Here is a 13,537-nt window from a genome sequence, read left to right on the forward strand (position 1 = left end):
CTATACTGCTCAGCATTGCAGTTGACATCGCATCTTCTTTATTCATCAGGATATATTGACCTCTTTTGCTCACCACTGAATGAGAATAATGTTTCTTTTAAACATAACCGTGTTGTGGTTGATCAGATTTCAAAGCTTAATTGACTTGCATTCCTTACATCTTCTTTTTTCTCCACTGAAACACACTGACACCAGAACTATTGGTGTTTAATGTCTTGGTATGGTAAGTAGACCTGAGCTGTGACATTCACTGATTAACGCTGCCCAAAACACAATGTGTGAGGAATATCTATTGCCTCCTCTGCTGAGATTATAAAACACGCAGGAAAAAGAAAAGCAGGCCTTCCCCGACGTGACCCTGTCAGAAGTAAGTCTTTAGCTGTTTTCTGTAAAGACAAGCCATTGCTGTTTCCTCTGCAAAAAATATTTTTCCAAGTTTATAATTAGTCGTTCTTAGACTGCTCTGCCCCTTGAATTGTGCGGTCTCCAAGCTTCTAAAAGTCATGGCTTTTTAGTTAGGCGAAGTCCCTAGAGACTGGAAAAAGGGAAACAGCACTCTCATTTTCAAGAAAGGGGGAAATGAAGACCCAGAGAACTGCAGGCCAGTGAGCCTGAAATAATGGAAAGGAATACACAAATTAATCTACCGCCACCAGGCAAATTTATGATTTTAAATTTGGATGGTTTTCATACTATTTTGTTTTTCTCATTTCAACAATAGTGCTTGCATGTACAGTAGCCAGTTCTAGCACCCTAACCATGTTTAACAAAGAAAAGAACTATTTATTAGGCAAGTTTACAGTGTGGATGCTTCAGTGATGTAATTACAGAGCTAACCGCTTTGCTAATAATTGACTTTAAAAAATCCCAGGAAATTATATTCATCTAAAATTATGTACTTAACTTTCTGTGAATTCCTCCTAATCTTATCAGTCATTTGTTAATAAAGTGATTTTTCCCTAAAAGAACAATGTGGTATTCATAATGTCTCTCTGAACCAAATATCGAACGATTCAGATAATTTTAGTGAGCTGGTTTATTTTTATTCCCTATTCCAAACTATTCACTCCATGTAAAAAATTCCAGATTTCTTGAATATAGTGCAAATATAGAATAAAACACAGAGTTACAACTAAATCAGCAACACGAATAATTTTCTTTTCAAGACCAAGAATGTATAATCTCTAGAATTCACCTTTCAGTTGAAAATGTGGACTCAAAACATTTAAAAGCAGTTCAGAAAACTGTCCTAGGACCAAAGAGGATGTGATAGGAAAGAAAACATGATTGAAACAGGTAAAAGTTTAGAAATTCATACTTCCATTTGATTGTGCTGAACGTGTTTACACACACCTAAAATGAATTATCATCTTTGCATAAACCTCTGCAGCTGTGAGGAATAGCATGCTGTTCAGTGGCTGCTGTTATCTATGAAAAAGAAGCAAAAATGTACTGATTAACAAAAAACTGTAAAAGAATGGAGTCGTATGTTACAGTCGTATGTTAGTTGCTGGCTTGACACAGAGAAAGCTAATTAATTTTTAGCAAGGCTACAGATAAGTTTTAAAATGTACAGAATAGTAACTTCATCTTGGTGTATTTGAGATAGTACATGCAGCTAGGAATTACAACAAGGAATGTTATTTTCCAACACTGAATGTTGATAAACACAATGAGGAATTTATGAATGTGTTCTGTATTTTTAAAAAGATGTCCAGAATTGGGTATGCTGATAATGTTACAACAAAGAAATACACATCAGTAATTGCAGCTATAATCCACTTTCCTTTCTGCTTTTCTTCCAAAATTCCTCAAAAATTGAGCGTGTCAAAAGTGGTTTGAACTGGACGTGGTATTTTTTAATACTTTTTGACCGGCCATAACAATTATTTCTACTAGTGGAAAAAATTAAATAAGAGAAGAAAATACAATTTTTCAGTTCCTGAGTGCCAAGAAATGTGTTTATAGTAAAAGGCTGATCTTGTGTGTAGTAGTGAAAACTGGATTGCTGAGTTTTTGCTTGTAAAAACTCACTTGCAATTTTGTTTCCCTCTGCATATTGCATATTGAGCTGTAAAGTAGGTGTCTGTAGCATCAGCATTTTAAAGGCAGATAGCTGGCCAGACCCTGTCTCCAGAAGACCAAGAATTTTGTTTCCTTTTTATCACTATTTAGCACATAATTTCCCCTGCCTTTTCCTCTGTCTGAAAGAGGAGAGTCAAGTCCTTTTCTCCTTTCTCTCTTGATAAAACTTCTGATTGTGTTCTTCTCAATAAATTCTCACAGAAACACAGGGTTTAGGATCTGCAGTGCAATAAGATCAAAAGGCAAGAATAGAAACAATGGAGTCAGATCTGTGTTCTCTCCCCTTATCTCAGTATTGCTTTTAGTAGACGTGTGTAGTTGTGCACAAGGCTGCCTTAAGTATCTGTGTGCAAGAACTTCTTCTAATTTGTATCTCTCTATCACCACATCAGTGAGATTGGCCTGTCAATTCCATGTAAAGCAACAAGGAAAACATTAAGATAAAAAATCGCAGATGCTTTCATTTCAAGATCTTCAGAGGAAATTAAGAGGATAACCAAGCAAATGTCTTGCTAAAATATTGTATCCTATATATATAAAAGATCTAGCCAGCTGGCTTGTGGATGTTTTGTTAAGTATCTTTTTGCCTTCCTACTGCAGCTGTTTTGGTTCCATACAATCCTGATCCTACAAGAAGGGAGAGATAGTTTGCCTGCATTATACACTGAAAATCTCAGAAGACAGACCATGCTTTTGCTTTTGCTTTTCTCTTCAGTAAAAATGCATTCTGATCTATTCTGGTACTTTATGAAGTGCCTTTGAATACTAATTAGTATTCTGTTTGGTCAGTGTGTCTAAAAAGGTTGGTGGTGGTACTTTTTACAGGTAAAATATATATTAAACAGATCTAGAGCAGTTTGAATTTCTTTGAATCTAACAATGCCTTTTGTGTATATTTTGTTTCAGAATTAAAGTGGCTCAGCAATCAGTAAGCAAGTTAACTGCAGAGAAGAAAGTTGAAACAAAGAAAATCAATCCTACGGCTAGCCTGGTATGATTTCTTTCTCAGCATGACATTTAGAATATTTTTGTGACACTGTTCTTGTCATTCAGGATGGTGGTGGGTTTTTGTTGTTGTTGAAGTGTGATGCAGAGTTCTTAGTCAGTTTGAATGTAGCAGGTTATTATTCTTCCCATAGAAAAAATGTAAAGCTTATGCCCTACAGTAGTCTAATAGTGAAGGTTAAAGCTTAATTTAGTTGTGCCTAAGTATGGCTCTGCTATTCTAGAGAACAAAACATAATTAGACCTTTTCTGGTTTCTTCCCCCTTGCTGCTAAGTCTCTTGTATTTTCTTTCATGCTATTTACTGCTCACTGTACACATTTTAAAAATGAGAGAGTATCTTCTTTCTCTAAAACCTTTCAAAATGTTGTTTACTCTGTTGAATAGTGGTAGAAGGGTTCAAATCCTTATTTTGTCATTAGTGTTTCCCAGTTTCTTTTTTATAGGACATAGAAAGAGGAGTAATAATTTACACTGTAGACAAAACTGGTTTTTATCTTTGTGCAAGGCAAAGAATTTCTCAAACTGTGGGATGCAAGAGAATATGGGAGGGAAATGTACATGAAGGAAGTCAGTTATTTCCATTCCCAACAGAGCATATCAGTTGCAGGATAGGCAGCAGAGATAAAAACGACTAAAATTGCTTGGGAAAGGGTCGTTAGACAACATAATCTACCTAATGCTAAATTGGAGTATTTATGTCAGCAGAAACCATCCTGGACAAAAGGAGGTATTAAACTGAGAAATAAATCTTGTTTACTCTCACTGCACTGATCTTCACAGAGCTGCTCATTCATCTGGCTATTTTTAAAGGCACACAGTATTTGACAAGTGTGTAGCTAAAGCAAGCTCAGCTTCGCTAAAGTAACTAGTGAACTCACTGTGAGCCTTCCTTGAGTGCTCCAGGAGTTTTTTGTTTGATTGTTTCTTTTTAATTAAGCAAAACTCTGATCTGCTGACTCATGTAGTACCTCTCAGTATTGTAGACAAAATACTTAAGGCAACTTGAGAGCAGACAGAAAATTAGAGGAAAGAATGATAATAAAGTTCTTTCTATTTTTAACAACAGAAAGAGAGACTACGTCAAAAAGAAGCCAATGTGAATGCCAACTGAAAGGAGAAAGATGAAAATAATAGTGTGTCGTAATACCTTTCAAGACGCTTTATTATGCCTATGGCTCAGAGAGCACCTTATGTTTGTTATTGAATTCTGCTTTGCTGATCTATTCCAAGACAATCTACTAAATGTTTTTCAGTTCCTTCAAAGGAGTTTGTACATAAAGTAGAAGGAATTCTAAGAAAATTTTTTACATGGGAATTCAGAATGATTTTCTGTAGTTCTTCCTTACGTTGTAAGGAATCTAGTTGTTTATGGTTATTTAAAGGACTCTATGTGTAATGCAGTAAAATGAAAGAGTTTAAATGAAAAATTTGGATACAAGATTAGATAATGACTAAGAACTTGTAGGTTATTTACAGGGCTTTGTGTAGATTAGAGCAAATATGCTGTTTGGCTCACAAAGCACTGTTATACCATATTTTTTTGTTACTTCAGCAGTAACTGAAGTAAAATAGACTAACTGTAAGTAATATTACAGTGTCTGAGTACTGGATGCATCTTTCTATAACTGATTAAATGTAATTATAGATTTACTCTGTATTTTACTATAAATATTTTTATAGAGACCTCAACTTATGCCACACATTGAAATGAAAGCAATATTTTGCACGTGGAAAGGAATAGCTTCAAATTCTTTATCTGTACGATCAATGGTGTAACTGATTCACTATTTTTTTGTTTGTTTTAACCTGTCCTATATTCTGAACTCCAAAAAAAAAAAAAAAAAAAAGAAAAGAAAAAAAGAGATTAAAAAGTATATTTTTATTTCACTGTTTGTTGAAACTACCAGTTCCATAAAATAATGTTTTTACTCATCGTTATTAATTGAACTAAAATATGTTTCCATGAAGTTATATATTTGTCATTAAATCTTAATCTTTCAATTCTATTGAAAGCTTTCTTTTAAACAATGAATAAGTCACTCTAAAATGCCCGGTCTTGTCCTGCTATAATTTTATGAAGAATGTATCCAGCATAGAAATATCTATCTATGTAGATAAATAAATTTAATAAGTAAAACTTGAGGAAGAAATATGAGCTGTCATCCTGCGGCATTGTAATCATTGCTTGTAAAGTAGCAGAGCCTGAAAAAAATCTACCAAGTATCCACTTTACTTGAAGATTCTTGGAAGGAAAAGTCCTGAATCATGAGTTAATTTAATGTAAAAACAGGACAACAAACTGGAGAAAATGTTCTTCTGCTTGCTGACCATAAAGAGAAACTGCCTTCTTTATGATAATGATAACTGAAATGGTTTAGGAAGAGATATTAGATTTTAAAAAAATTTGAAAAGAAAAAAAGATGGGAAGGCATTAGCCCTTTGACTTAATAGATGGAAAGTATGCCCATTAAACAAATTATTCATCACTAGAAATGAACACTTGTTAAAGAAGACAACAGTTGTGGAATTTACCTCCCGTTCATGACTGTAGCTGGAAAACTTCATATACTGCAGGTTTCTTAAATGATTCTATCAGTCCTCAATAGACAAAAATAAGGGAAGCAAGGTTGTTCTGAATGTTTTGGAGTTTCTAGCTGCTACAAATATACCTGAGATATGCTAGTGTCATTTTTATTGAAACAGTCAATAGCACACCAACAAAAATAAACTAAGTTTTAGCTCCGCTATTCCCACTGAAGAAAAATATATTCCAAAGATTTAAATTTTGTCTTCCACCAAGTAGGTGAAGTACATTTATTTCCATATTATCAGTGCTAACAGGAGCAATAACGCTTATAAAAACCAAAGAACTGCAAGTAAGGCAATTCTGATGATCTTTTAAGCAAATAACTATTGAGTATTGTTTTTTATCTGTCCCGAAGAGAATGTATATTGACATTTGGTTGATTGGGATTTTTTCATTGACACATTTTATCCAATACCAATCAATAAGAGTAGTACTGTTTGTGAAATAAGGACTGATGTTGCGAATTCTTATTAAAAATATACTGTGGAAAGCATTTTTAAGTTCTTGACATATCCTGTTTCAAAATCTCTCTCTGTGAAATTTCATTTTTCAGTTCAAAGTGATTTTTTCAGTTTGCAGTATTGAAAAATGTATATAAAAAGGGATTAAAATTAAAATTTTTGATGTAAAGTGTTCCTTGATTAGATGTATAATTCTTCTTTTTGTTTTCAGATTATAAATTTGCCAACATATTGAGAACATAGGCTATTGTTCAGAAATCTCCAAAATTTACACTGCACAGATATACTGTTTCTTCCTTATTCACATTTATACCAACTTCACTCTTAAAATAGAGATTTAGATTACAACTTCATTATCTATTAACTGTACTATTGATTTTACTGTTTTTAAGTGATGTAGAAAAAAATACATCTAGACTATTTAATTAATTCTGTTACTGAAAATTTGGACATTTTTGGATGGAATTCATCAGCTAAATATCTGACTCACCCCCTAAATACCACACTGACACTAGTGCTGCCAAGAGGTGTCATCAGACAGTGACAAACAGTACATGTGCTGACCTCAACTAAACTATTGGTTTAATGAAGAGATATTAACAGATATTATGTATCTATGTAAGCTGTTAAATTATAACATATTTAGGGACTACAGACGTAACAAACAACCAAGACGACTCATCTTGAGGTCAGCAAGTGTCACCAGAAGTAATGTTTGAAACTTAAATTTAGATTGGTGCCTCATTTTACCCTCAGTTTTCTAGTTTAGAGGGGAAGAAAAAGAGGAGAGAAAGCAAAAGGATGAAAGTAAAGAGATGGAAGGGAACAGACGACTTGTACAAGGTACGTGATTACACTGCTGTCAAGGAAGTAAAAGTATGGAGTAAATAAAGCCAAGCAACCATAGCTACACAGTTACTATTTTTCAAAGCTACTTCATTTAAAATACTTGTATGCTATGAAGAATATATGTTTTTTACTCTCCTATTATTGCCAAGTTTCTCAAAATCTGTTAAGAAAAGCAGTATTAAAACCCTTTCTACTCACTGGGTGCTTACTGCACGTAAAAATGGTATGTGTTGCTAATTTATAAACTGGACGATTAGGAAAAACTTAATTTAGATTAGTAACTCTCTAATCTGTGAAATGCTCTTTAACTTATTTACAACGTTATTGCTTACTGATAGTAAAATGAAAGACCTTTTAGCATTTGAGGTATTTTGTCAGTAAAAATTACATTTTCATGGTGTTCATATTAATTTATGAAAACTACCCATGTATTTTGCCATGACTCACGTGTTTTACCATGTGCATTATTTTAGGATTGTAAGTTGTGTAGTTTGAATATAGTTTTTTTCAACAAAACAGAAACTGTAGTTTCTGTACATATGGAAAATGAAAGTACAGTGGAATACTCAGAAAGCAGAGAGAAAAATAATTAAGAGTCTTAAGCAGTTCTAGGAAGGATAAAGTTTACCTGGGATTTGAAACTTTCTGAATTGCTGAGGATATTCCTGCAACCAGATATTAACAGCCAGGGTATGTCTGACTAGTCTAATTGTTTTCTACATGAAACATGTACAGAATATTTTGCTTTCCATATGAGGCACAAATTCTCATTGTCCTGATTTCTAGTAAATGTATAGCAATTTCTTTGTTATCTTTCCTACTTGAGTGATATGAGACAGCAGAATGTTCTGTATTTAGTTATTTAGTGATGCTATTTCTTCATTGCTTCAGGCCTATATCTTAAAAATGAATGCCTTAATCTTGTATGGGTGCAGAATTTCTGAAACACCCAAACAAATTCAAAATATTCATCTCATTACAGCATCAATGTGCTTTCAAAAATCCATCTTCCTAATCTGTGCTTAGGTAACAGGCTAAACTTATAGTGTTAGAAAAGTATATCTATCTAGGTTTTGCTCACTCTTGGCCTTGTCTGGATCTTGTTTAATTTTGATATGGATCTCATTTATTATTTATTCTTTTTCAAATCCACCACAGTTTCTTAATTTTTTATAGTAGATGCAGCCTGGAAAATTCTCTTTGGTATTTTTTCATATGAAGGTAAGCCTATGTATATGCATGTAAGCATAAAGAATATAGAATGCCAAGATACAGCTTAACTGTAGTCAATACATGGCTTTAAAAAGAGAAAATGTTAGGAAGTGGCTCCTAAAGCCAGAAAGAAAAAGAGTTCTGACAATTAAAAACAGATAAGAAATTAAAATTAGAAGTAAATTCCAAACTATTCCTAATGAGGCTAGTTAACCACTGAAAGTAGGTAGCAAAAGTAACTGTGGTTTCTCCATTCTCAGTGCTTCTCCATTCTTCTCTGATGCTTTCAAATTAGGATGGAACATCTTTGTGGAAAGTTTGTCTATCCAATACAACTTACTGGACTCAGTTCTGATGTTTTAAGTGTACTCTCATACCCATTGACTTACAAGCTCAGATAGTCCCTATTGACAGAAGAATCTAGAAGTATGTAAAAAGACCCAATAATTTTTTTTTTTCTTATCTGTAATAAAGTTTTTATCCAAGCTAGAATAACTCTTGTTGTGATTTTAAATTTAAAAATACACCACAAATAGTGTGACATAGAACATAATGCAGTAAACTATTCTCTAATTATAGACATTTGTTTTTCAAATGATTAATATGTCTGTTGCATATTGTGGTAATTACAAGGTAACAAACTTATATGCTGCAGAATCCAATACTGTCTTAAGGATCCTCAAGCTAAGTCTGAGGGCAATATTACTTTAGATTTCAACATGTGAAATATGAGAATCACAGAAACCATAGTTCCTCAGCTTATGTCAACATTTTTGAGCACGTGGGTGGGAATTTAACTTGGGTACAAGAAACGTCGTGCAAAATGTACACATGAAATTTCTTTTTTTTTCCCCCACACTTAAGCTTGCACAATATCTTAGAGTAATTCCAGAAAACTGATGAGCTTCAACAGACAGTAAATTATTTTGAGCACTACCTCATGGAATTCAGGCTTTTCATCTGGAGCCTCTTTGTAAAATGTAAGTGCTGGGGATAAAAATGTGTTTGCACCACTTTCCTGGGAGGAGATTATCATGTGGTATAATCTTTCTCATGAGGTAGAACAGTATTGGCCACCTTGTTTTGTTTCTGACTGCTTAGAATAAATTAAAGGCAGACTTTTTTTTTCATCAGGTATTTCGGATTAATTTCATTTCACATTTTATCACCTCAATTTAATTTTCAGCAATCTAATATTGAGGAATTATGAAGCCTCTTTATAGAATCTATTACTCTTTCTGCAGTAGGATCTGCTGTCAAAAGGTATTGGAGCTCTCAGAGCTTTTGGAGGATGGAGAAAGAAGCTGTTTGCCATTGGCCATCAACTCCTAAAACCATTGCTATTATGGCGTTATTCTGCAGTTCAATTCCCCAAATCAGGATTGTACTAGGGCCTACTGGGAGACTGGAAAATATAGTCCAAGGGATACATATTTTCAGAGGGAAAGGGGAACATAGCTGTAAAAGATTAAAGTAGAAGCTATCAGACTCTTTCAAAAAAGCAGAAACTTTGTATGATAGTAGTATGTAATCTTTAATTGATCCATGTACATTTTAGAGATTTTGCATTCATATACAAATTTCTTTCTTCTGTGCCTATATTTCTGTTTTTGTTGCTCATATAATTTAATATGAACAGAATCACTTTTACTTTTCTATTGTGCTCTGACCTCTAAAAAAGGATTCATTAACAGAGGTGCCAACAGGCAGTTTCATTTCAGGTTTTCCAGTGTTGCCCTAACAGGAATCTTCATGTTTTTCAAGGGCTAGGAAGAATTTGGCTCCCACACCATCTGAGTTGTCAGCCTTGTCTGATCATAAACCAGTAGTCATAGCTTAGGGTAAATGATGTGCCAGATTCTATCACTACTGATGGCTATTCTTTTCAATGCAATTACAAGTTCCCCGGGGTAAAATATAATCCTGAAGATAATGGGGTGTTTTTTTGTTTTTTTGTTTGTTTGTTTGTTTGTTTTCTGTAATTCCCATTAAATTCTAACCTGATAAACTCGAAGTCCTAAAGAGTATTGGCATGGTCTAAGATTTGTGTACTGTGTTGTCTCTGGCATACAGCATCCTTGTTAAGCTCCAGTGGCTTTTAGAAAGAGGAGCTGTGACATCTCTTCACTGATTGCAAGTCTTCCTTTAATCTTTTTTGGAATCTGAAGCAATTCTGTGTGTGTGTGTGTGTGTGTGTGTGTGTGTGTGTGTGTGTATGCACCATGTGAATTACTCATTAAAAGATCCAAATGGTATATTTGCTCTCACCTGGAGAGATCAAGCTTGCAGTTCCAAATTTTTTGCTCTCATTTGGCATGCCATGTACATACATTCCATAGTAATTGGGCAAATGCTCATCCTGAGCAACCATCCATAGATAACACATTATAGAAATTGCATAACCATGTAGAGATCCAAGAATACAGTGTTGTTTCCTGCTCCTTAAAGCATCTAGTTATCAAATGAACATATGTATTGTATGAATGGTACCTACTGCTTATTTCTTAGTATGTTGTAATTTAAGGAATGTATTGCCATTAGCAGCTAATCACTATGCATGGGGTAAAAGCCATAGTTTTTTTGTAGTTTGTTGGTTGGTTGGTTTTTTACTTCAGTAGAGTAAGCTTTTTGTGATGTGAGTTTATTCTAGACTTCAGGGGGAAATTCACCAATTCATAACAAAGCAAAATAGAGCAAGATCATTTTTCCATACTTCTTTCAAATCTGACAGGAAGGTGGAGGAATAGAAGTGATTATTATTATTTTTTCCTTTCTGCATGAAAACAGTACTTCTGATTCCTTTTCATTTCAATTATTCATTTTGTGTTACAGTCTAGTGTGTTCTAGAAAGACAGTGAAGAAATTAAAAGGTTCATGTCTGAATTTCATTCCTTAAAGATTCCCTGTAATGTTCAAATTCAATAGACTGGCCTAATGAATTCCTGTCCTTTTCCCCGCTCACATTTTATTAAAGTTGTGCATTTACAAAACTAGCTGTTAAAGCTCCAAGAAAATCTTACCTTTGGGTGAAGAGATCACTTATCTTCCAAACCACAGCAAAGACTTATTCAGCTTTCCTGAGCATGATTTGAATGTAATTCACCTAAACAACTCAGTTTCAAAGGGTTAGATAATCAGCACAATGTATTTAAACATTTCTTACCTTACTATTTTACTCTGAGAAAGCCTGCTTCTTTGAGTTGGAGACAGAACTTGTGCATTTAATTATGTAATCAAGACTTTTGCTCTATTTGAGACCAAAAGTACAAGTGACGTGAGAATTCTATCACAGTGACTGGCATTATGTTTTATAAATATTTTCCATCATATTTTCCTCAGAGCACAAGTCAAGTAAGTAATTAATGTGCGTGATCAACAGGTCTATGTGCTACTGTAGCCTGAACAACAGTTTCATTTGCATATACTTGAAAAAGGAAGAGACTGGAGAGGATTTTCAGATGTTAAGTTCAGAAAAGATTTTGTCAAATGAATTGCATTCTTATCCTACTGCACCTGCTTTGAAATTTGCAAAGGAAAATAAAGCTCATGGACTATGTAAGATGAAATTTGATAAGGACTGTTTACAGAGACTGGGGAAATGTGCTGTTTCTTGTATAAGTCCTCAGCAAAGTTGTGAATGTCCAGCTGATGACCAGCAGTATGTATTTTTTGAAAATACATACTTATTGTGATGACAGTGTATTTCAGCTATATCAGACTTACTAACAAAAGCTGCTCTGTCCAAAAGAACTGCAAGCAAATCATAGGTACTGTGAGAGCAGAATGAGTAAAATTTTAATATCTTACAGGGCAACAGAAAAAGGCCACATTTATTTTAAAAACTAATTTCAGCACATTGGAATCATTCAGTGAGTCTTAGGCTTCTAAATGTTCCAATATTTTTGAAAAGATTATTTAAAGTTTCATGGTTTGATTTTGAAAATGCAGCCTGTCATTTCATACAGAATACCACTCAGCTAGTACTCTCTGAAGTACAAAGCTAGAAGCTTAGACATGTTCAAATGTTTTAGGAAGAAAAAATAGGGAAAGATTATTTTTGGAGGAATCAGAGTTGGCATCTAGAAAGTGTTTTTAGTAGGATTATAGTATGATTTTCAACTTCTTTTTAGTTATTTTGAGGTTTTTTTTTTTGTTTTCCTTTCCAATCAATTTGAGTTGAATAGTTGCACTGTTGAACATTATTGCTGTTGGTACTCTTCCCTCTCTTCTCTCTATTTGACTCAAAAACATCAAAATACAGGCTTCTTTGGCTCCTTAACATCTCTTTGAAGATATAGCAAAATGGCAAATTCTCTAGCAGTGCTATTAATATTCTGTATGTGCCCAGCAAGTTTCACAGGGATTAGTCTCTCGTGTCTGCATGTGATTTACTTTAATAAAATCATAGTTTTGCCCGTATGTTACATACACACTCAGCATTAATATATTTGCTGTCATTTGAATTAAGCTCAACTTTGCACTTTTCATCCCACAAAATGTACTGCAAAAATAACAGAGTAGTAGCATGGTTTAGTATTTTATTTTCAGGAATTGAAGTCCTTTGAGTAGTTCTCAGCTAAACGTAACATAAATATCCAAGAATAAGTTAATAGATTAAGGTGCTTTTTTCCTTCTTCACTTTGTAATTGCGTATGTGTGTGTGTCTGTTTACTATGTAAATGAAAGTTTAATTTTCTCAAAAACAAAACGTGCACATGATTAACTTTGTAAAAGTTATTGTAATGGAATGGAGTATTTATTTTTAAACTAAGTTCTTGAGGAAACATTATCTGTAAATAAAAGACTATATTTTCCTCCTCAGTGTTTTCCTTCATCCTATCAATTGTATTTAAAATTTGTATGTAAAACTTATTACTGAGGTACTGCAGGTTTCTCTGTTTAAACACCTCTGTCACAATAATGTTTTCTTTATTTACTCTACTGATCCAGTCAATATTGTACATTGTGTGCACTTGTTTAAAAGATTCAGATTATTTTGGAGATCTGCAAAGAATTAAAATAAGTAAAATAAGTAATAAAATAATCTTTACAGATGTAAAGTTTTTGAAGTTCTTTTAATAAATATTTTGGGAGGTTGTGTCACAGACAATTTGCACACACTTCTGGGGATGTGGATTTCCTTTAGTTCTCATGTTACCTTTGGCAACTTTTACCATTTCTAAATACATAATATTGAAAAGCTCTTAAATGACTTTCAAGAATTCAAAGTATGGTACCCGCAAAAAGTATGTGTTAAAATACTGTCACAAAGGAGGTATCTTTCATGTCTTCAGACACTAATACATGGGTTCTATTATCTAAGGAAAAAAAAAATC

At 33.6% G+C, this 13,537-nt stretch overlaps 1 protein-coding gene across 2 annotated transcripts in view; it reads left to right on the forward strand.

Annotated features, from left to right (window-relative positions):
• LOC128085997 (formin) overlaps positions 1-13,255 on the forward strand; it is a 125,258-nt gene extending 112,003 nt beyond the window's left edge. For both annotated transcript variants that reach the window (XM_052694065.1, XM_052694066.1), the window contains 2 exons: positions 2,992-3,076; positions 4,159-13,255. In XM_052694065.1, the coding sequence (XP_052550025.1) occupies positions 2,992-3,076; positions 4,159-4,203 (130 nt within the window). In that variant the 3' untranslated portion in view covers positions 4,204-13,255. The remainder of the gene's footprint in view (positions 1-2,991; positions 3,077-4,158) is intronic.
• Positions 13,256-13,537: the final 282 nt, after the last annotated feature.

The sequence above is a fragment of the Tympanuchus pallidicinctus genome, unplaced genomic scaffold, assembly GCF_026119805.1.
Source record: "Tympanuchus pallidicinctus isolate F22 unplaced genomic scaffold, pur_lepc_1.0 scaffold3, whole genome shotgun sequence".
In the NCBI taxonomy this organism is placed as follows: domain Eukaryota; kingdom Metazoa; phylum Chordata; class Aves; order Galliformes; family Phasianidae; genus Tympanuchus; species Tympanuchus pallidicinctus.